The sequence below is a fragment of the Quercus suber genome, unplaced genomic scaffold (genome assembly GCF_002906115.3).
Source record: "Quercus suber isolate HL8 unplaced genomic scaffold, Cork oak 2.0 scaffold_1078, whole genome shotgun sequence".
Lineage (NCBI taxonomy): Eukaryota > Viridiplantae > Streptophyta > Magnoliopsida > Fagales > Fagaceae > Quercus > Quercus suber.
The window spans coordinates 34,335-41,733 of NW_027070484.1; the positions used below are offsets into that span (position 1 = coordinate 34,335).

The following is a 7,399-nucleotide window of genomic DNA, read 5'->3' on the forward strand; positions in this document are numbered from 1 at the left end:
TAACTTTTTTGGGTTTAACTTACATCTAGTATTTTTTTTAACAACTTTTTAAAAAATTTCTAAAAAGTTTTCTAAAATAGATGATTAATGAATGCCCTAAAGACATACATTAACCAAAACTTAAATTGTGTTTAATTTGTTGTATACTATGAGCATAAAATTCAAAAATCAAAATTAGTTAAGCTATATCCTAAACTTATTACATGAAATTGATCCATTAGTAGTCAAGTTCTGTGTTGAGAGCTGATATCAACTTTCAAATTAACTTGATGCTGTAAAGGTATATTTAATATGTTGTAATAATTTTTTTTTTAAAAGATTATATTTCCTACAAAATCCAAATGCACAATGAAAAAGATTTAAACCAAATTTTCCATTTTTTGGATCAATTAGAATCTGAATACGTCTAGCTGGTCTTGTAAAAAGGGAAGGACCTAAAATCAGTAATTTTCAAAGTTCTTACATAAAAATGAAAATTGAAAAGGAGCTATCATTTGTAAGCTTTGAATTCATTACTCTGAATTTTACTGAGTAAATCTAACATTTGTGTAGATTTCAATTTGATTAATATAAAAATTTTAAGTGATTATTTTATATTAATCTTGTATTAGAAACACACTTTTATGAAAAAGTTATTTTTAGATTTAATTACAAGTTGCTCAAATTCTACCGCGAATTAAAAATCTAAATATATTTATCATAGAATTTCGTTATGGTAATTTCCAAACATGAAAAAAAGGTAACTATAGTCGTAAATGTAAAAAAAAAAAGCAAATGCATAATATAAATAAGGGAAATGTTAACGAATGCTCTTTACACAATGGTTAATAATCTATTTTAAGAAAGTTTTTACCAGAAAAGAAAATGAAAATAATTAATATTTTGATAACTTTTTCTATTTTTCATAGAAATAGTATAAAATTTTTCTTAAAATAAATTATTAATCATTACCTTAAAAGCATCTGTTAACATGAACCAATAAACAAATAGTCTTCTCACAACTCACAAGCCTTGTGAGCACGTCCAAAAGCACTTTTTCTATATTATGAAAAAAAAAAAAAAAAAAATTGTTTTTACGTTATAGTCACAGGTATATAATTGAAGTACTAATTTAATATCTTTAAAAATTCCAATTTAATACAATCTAAAAAAAAAAAAAAAAAAAATTGTTTTTACGTTATAGTCACAGGTATATAATTGAAGTACTAATTTAATATCTTTAAAAATTCCAATTTAATACAATCTGAATTTTAAATTTTAAATTTCTCGATTTAACTTTTATAAACCTTCTTATCCTTAAATTTTAGGATTAATTTTAGAAATACAAAGAATCAATTCAAAACTACTTTTTTTTTAAGGGAAATATATAAATTACTATATTTAATACCTGTAATTAAGGTGTGGGAAATAGTACTAGGAATTAGGACCATGAATGGCACGGGCTTTAAGGGCGCGTGAGATTAGCATATCTCGGAAGAAGGAACAAAGAGCACAGAAATTACCCGGAGACGTACAAAACCAAATTATATATGGCGGCGAATTCTAGGTTGCCCGCCACGTTAGTTCTAGCTGTAAAAAGTAAATATTAAGGCTCTGTTTGGGGATGAGTTATAGCAATTTTTTTTTTTCACATTTTAAATAATATTATACATATTTTCATACATTTTTTCACTCATACGTATATCAAAAACACCCAAATAATATAACTCAAATTTTTCTCCCAAACACCCCCTAAAAGTTCAAAAAATAAGAACAATATAATCAAAACTCAAAAACCTTTTTTTTTAAAAAAAAAAATGGGTTAAAAATGTTAACACCCACTGAGCCAGCACAAAATGAATTGTCTTCACACGTTGGTTATTTTACTAAAATACCCTCCAAAAAGTCAATTAATTACCTTAATTAACCACACATTCATGCAAGGTAATTATAGGTCTTTTTATGGGTAGAGACTTCCTAACTGGTCAGAAACTAAAATTTTGACCAAAATCAAATTTGACAGGGCCGGGTATCTTGGGCCTCACGTGACTGGCCATCACAGAGTTCGAGATGAGTCATATGCTGACTCAGCCCCGTCTGATACATCTTATTGGCCCAGATCTTGCCACGAGTCAAGATTAAAACGTGTCATGATCTTAAGCCATCATTGGGATGCGGCGGACCGCACACTATCACTTTTGGTTTTTCAACCGGAATCTTTGGCCCGACCCACTAGCTCCCTGATATGACCCTACCCTCACATTTTTGAATTTCTATTTTTGAAAAAAAAAGATAAAATAAAATTGAATATTTTAATTAATTAATTAATTTAATGTCGATAAAGGTTTTAGTACCCTGGGTTTTACAATTTCGGCTGTTGGGATCCTATAAAACAGCAATTTCAGTGTTTCGGTTTCCACCGCAACTGAACTCTTTTTGCTTTGGCTTCTCCTACTCACCATCTTATTCTACTACTACTTCACTATTTCTCTTGTCACAGAATCTTTTTCTCTCTTCACACACTTCAAACTTCAAATCTCTCATTATTTCTTCTCTGTGTACTTTGTGGGTTTGATTTCTAAACCGCAAAGATTTTTCATTTCCCTTCCAAATTTTGATCAAAAACTCATACTTTTCCCAAACGGGTAAAGAGTATCAAGGAAAGTCTATACATAGTTGTTGATCCTTGATATCCAAGGCAGGTGTATATCTCTGAATCATACGTTATTTTCTTTCCTTACTTGGTTTCCTTGAGCAAACCCATTTAAAGTCTCTGCCTTGGTGGAAAACTTTTTCCATTAGAGGCTCTTTTGTGGTTATCACAAAAAGTCTCTTGTTTGCTTTCAAGTAAATCTCTTTTTTGGCTGAGTGGTGATCTTTCTATCTATTTAGTCTTCTTGTTCACGATTCTTAGGCTTTCTCGAACTTCTTTATTCTTTCATTCGCTTTTTCTTTCGATGCGAATAGAACGAATCTGATCAGAAAGAAAAAAGAAAGAAATGGACCAGAGTATCCTATGTCCAATCAAGTACACAGAACACCGGAAGGTGACCAAAAAGCACACAAAGCCACATAAAGCGGTCTCCGATGGCCGGAAACATATGGAGCCCAGAGTTGTACGGATATCCGTGACCGACCCGGATGCCACGGACTCATCCAGCGACGAAGAGCAAGAAAACAACTTCTTCCTCCGCCGGCAGCGCGTGAAGCGGTACGTGAACGAGATCAACATCGAAACCAGCTGCAAAGCCGCTGTGGTATCGAACCCGAGGAAAAGACCCGCGGTTGAGTCCTCCGCGGCCAGTCCTAGCAGAAAGGTCCGTGCGGTTAATAAAGCTTCTTCAGCTACTACTACTACTCCGCCGAACGGCAGAAAGTTCCGTGGCGTACGGCAAAGGCCTTGGGGAAAATGGGCTGCCGAGATTCGAGATCCGGCGAGGCGCGTACGGCTTTGGTTGGGGACTTACGAGACTGCAGAAGAGGCTGCCATGGTTTATGATAATGCAGCCATTAAACTCCGTGGCCCTGACGCTTTAACGAATTTCGTTACTCCACCGCCACGGCCGAAGGAAAAGCCCGAAATCAATGTGGCTTCCGTTTCGGGTTACGACTCGGGCGATGAGTTTCACAACCTGTCTTCTCCGACCTCTGTGCTTCAATACAGAACTCAGTCCAGTGAAGAAGAAGAAGCCGAGCCGCCGAAACAGGAACCCGAACCGGTTCACGAACCGGTACCGAACAGTGAACCCCAACAGCAACATGAACAACCACTGGTTGTTGAGGACATGTTTCAAGAATGTCAAGGCGAAACGAGTGTGTCCGATGATTTGGGGGACTTTTTGCCGATCGACTTGCCTTGTTTCGACGATGTGTTCAACTTTTCGGCACCCGATTCAACGGTACTTTTCGAGCCCCCTCTTTTCTTTGATGACCCAATACCGGACGATATATTTAAGGACGATTTCGGTGCGCTATTCGGTGATAGTTTCGGGTCTACTTCAACGTCGACAACGATGAACCAAGGTGATGATTATTTTGAAGACATTTTGCTTGGTTTGGACCCTCTTGTGATGCTATGAGTGAGTCACTGTGAGTGACAGACTCTTTGGAATGAGTGATTGTTGTCGCCGTTGCCGATTTCTCGGCAGATTTTGAACCGGTTACAACAGTAAATCGGCTAGTTTTTTTTTATATATTTATTTTTTTTAATATTATTATTATCGAGCAATAGGTTTTATTAGTACTAATTATCTATTAAAATATCTCTGCTTAAATTAGCAGAGATATGAGTGGAGTTTTGTTTTAATTTTTATTCATAAAGTTTTGTTAAGAGTGTATAATTTTCAGGGATTAATGGAAAGAGTATAAGTTATTAAGTCATTTTCAATGTTCAATACTTTTTTTTATGTTTCGATATTTCACTCAGAATTTTAAAAATAGATTATTATTATTATTGCACTCAAAATTAAGTGCTGCATTTGTTAGATTCTTTATTTAGGCATTAAAAGGTGTATAAATTAGAGGTTGTTTACATGGAAAAACGTATTTGGTTTTCCCAATTTTATGGTGCTATAATGTGACAGCACTTTATGACTTTTTTATTTTATGGGTCAAATTTATGGGAGTGCCACAGTGGCATTCCTTTTGTATTTGTCCCCACACGAGCAGGCGCAATTAGCGGGCAAGGCCGGTCGATTTAGTTTGAGTCGGCTTACCCGTGTGTGAAATGTGAATCCATCCATGGCTTTATTCCCTTTCATTTTATGCTTTTCTTCTAAACTAACTAGTTCTTTTTCTATGTATGTCAAGCATGGTACACAGCCTAATAAAGGTTTTCATTTTTATATTATATATAATCTCTAATTGATTCTCTTATCTCTAAGTATTAAAATGTGGTTGAAAAGCCATATGTACGATATAATTAAATCAAATCTAGATTCTAGGAGATCTGGAATACGAATTCCGTCTACACTAAAAATCAAAATTAGCCGTCTTTATCAATCATTACGAGAGGAGACGAGATCGTTATAAGAATAAATTCTATGAATTTATCCTAGTAGTCAAAAACCATAGAAAAGGGTAAATGTGGTTTCTCACTAAATAAGGCATTATGAGAATCGGCCACTTGAATGGGGTTAGGAAAATTGGGATATAGCTGGCACATGATGCTGCTGGCAATAAACATGTATGTGACCTGTGACAATGAGACTTATATACACGTTGTAAATGACCAATAAGGAAGTTTATACTATAGCTGGTGATTAATGGGGTTGGGATTGATTAATGATAATTACCAACCCTCCAACTTTGTGTACTAAACTTATACTGATTAATAAGTTCCACAAAGTCAAAAAAGGAAATAGAACTAAAGACTAATAATTGGATTGGATTTTGATTTTGATATTGATTTTTTGTTTGGGTTGAATTGATTAACGATAATTCAAAATGTAAGGTGGAAATTAAAAGAATATTCAAAGTGACATGAAGAGCACGTACAAAGTACAAACTACAGTGTGTTTTACTATGGCCAGTCTTATTCTACACGTTTGAGAAACTCTTCCTTAAAAATAAGACAGCTTTCAGTCAAGGGAGCACAACTAAATAAATTCTTGGAAGCTATACTTCAGTCAGGTGAGCATTTCTAAACAATTTCTTAGAAATTGGTCGTAATTGGGGTGTACATGTTATAGACATTTTTTGTTTATTTATGTATTTGTTGGAAACGTGTTATAGACACTTTAGTACTTTTATCTTAGTTTGTTTTTGAAATAAGAGAGATCATTTTATGATACTGTGTCAACAATATTTTTATAATATTTTTACAATAAATTATAGATTATAAATTGTTATTAGTTTTAATTTAAATTCACTCTTTAAATTACTTTTTTTTTTCCATTTGTAACAGTACTTAGAATTTGTTGTGAAAGTGTTAAAAAAATGTTGTAAACATATATAAACATTTCTCTTTATAATTCCACAGGTTTCATGTATTAACACGTATAAATGACATTCAATCATATATCAATTTTTTTTTTCAATAGATAAAGACTTTATCCCCTCATTTGATAAGTTTACCCTCTCACTCTTGTTACTACTATTTTGTTCCAATTTGATCAATTTTTTGTGATCTTGGAAGGTAAAACCACAACCACAAAAATTTTGGTTTCTTTATCAAATATAGGTACACAAATCTTCGCATACTATTATTTATCAATATATGATGTTTTGTTATAATTAATATCTAGGCTAAAATCTATTCATAAATTGCAGTCAACCAATTATCAAACTTTTCCTTAAAAAAAAAAAAAAATCAAACTTTTACCACATTAAAAATAAAAAATTATCAACCTTTACGGAAAAGTCAAATCAATCTTTTATGGAAAAGCCAAATATTGAGGAGTTAGTTACAACCAAGGTCATACTTCCTCACCGTCTATTTTTGCATATTTTTAATTTATGTGACATATAATGTGAACCATGTGACATATATATTCACATACACATGCATAAATATGTGTATCATATATTAATTCCCCCCCCCCCCCCCCCCCCCCCCCACCCCCCCCGGTCGAATTTTGACAGTATGAGATTGGGATTGGAATTAGGATTTGGTTCTTAATTTAGGGTCGATTTATGGTTTTTGGATACAAATTTCATCTAAGTTTTAGCAAAACCCTACACGAATTTAAGGTTTTCGAACTCATTTGATTGTGCTATCTTCTGAGTAAAAATAATCTATATTAAATGAGCACTTAGCTTTAGCTTTGTTTGATGCAAAAAGTCATGTTCTGGAGGGACTTATCCTCAACTTTTCAAGTAGTTTAATAGTTTTTCAAAATATTTGTAAGGCACAGCAGCCCTTCCAAATTTGCACACGTGTATCTCCAAGTCTATCCCTCTAGTTTCTAATTAAAGACAGCACAATATACCATCCTATGGAAGATATATGTTATTCTTTTAGAGCCGGAATAAAAGTATTCAAAGCAAATATGAACACACGAATATTCACATTGACATAATCATGATTGTAACCCATGGTATGCTGTTGCAACCGATGAAAATTCCTATCATGACCCCCTTTTGTTTGGGAAGAAGGTTGCGTGACTTTGATTTGCCATCATGTTAGCAAGTGTTTGTGTCCATTTTTCACTTTCACACACAGCAGCTTCTTCATGCCCAGTGATGAAAGATTGAAAATGGTGATGAATAATTTTTAGGGCAATCTATAAACTTTTGTTTGTCACAGGAAACATGAAAGCTATATCTCTGTAAGCTGCGTGATAACTATGAGCATACTTGCAGGTCCTTGCAGTGATACTTGCTTGACCAATACTCAAAGATGCATAGGAAAATGACCAAGCAAAAAGTTCTCTCATGATTATTATGTCTTATTAATAGCAGTGTTTACTCTCACGCGCTC

The 7,399-nt window shown here is 33.6% G+C and overlaps 1 protein-coding gene across 1 annotated transcript; it reads left to right on the plus strand.

Moving 5' to 3' along the window:
- The first annotated feature begins 2,361 nt into the window (after positions 1 to 2,361).
- On the plus strand, positions 2,362 to 4,359 carry LOC112020213 (ethylene-responsive transcription factor CRF4). Its single transcript, XM_024052778.2, has one exon. It carries the CDS (start codon positions 2,979 to 2,981, stop codon positions 4,056 to 4,058), a length of 1,080 nt encoding a protein of 359 aa, XP_023908546.2. The 5' UTR covers positions 2,362 to 2,978; the 3' UTR covers positions 4,059 to 4,359.
- Positions 4,360 to 7,399: the final 3,040 nt, after the last annotated feature.

Bases quoted from the DNA above. Each gene is read 5' to 3' on its own strand.
- LOC112020213 (XM_024052778.2), top strand. From the start codon at position 2,979: ATGGACCAGAGTATCCTATGTCCAATCAAGTACACAGAACACCGGAAG.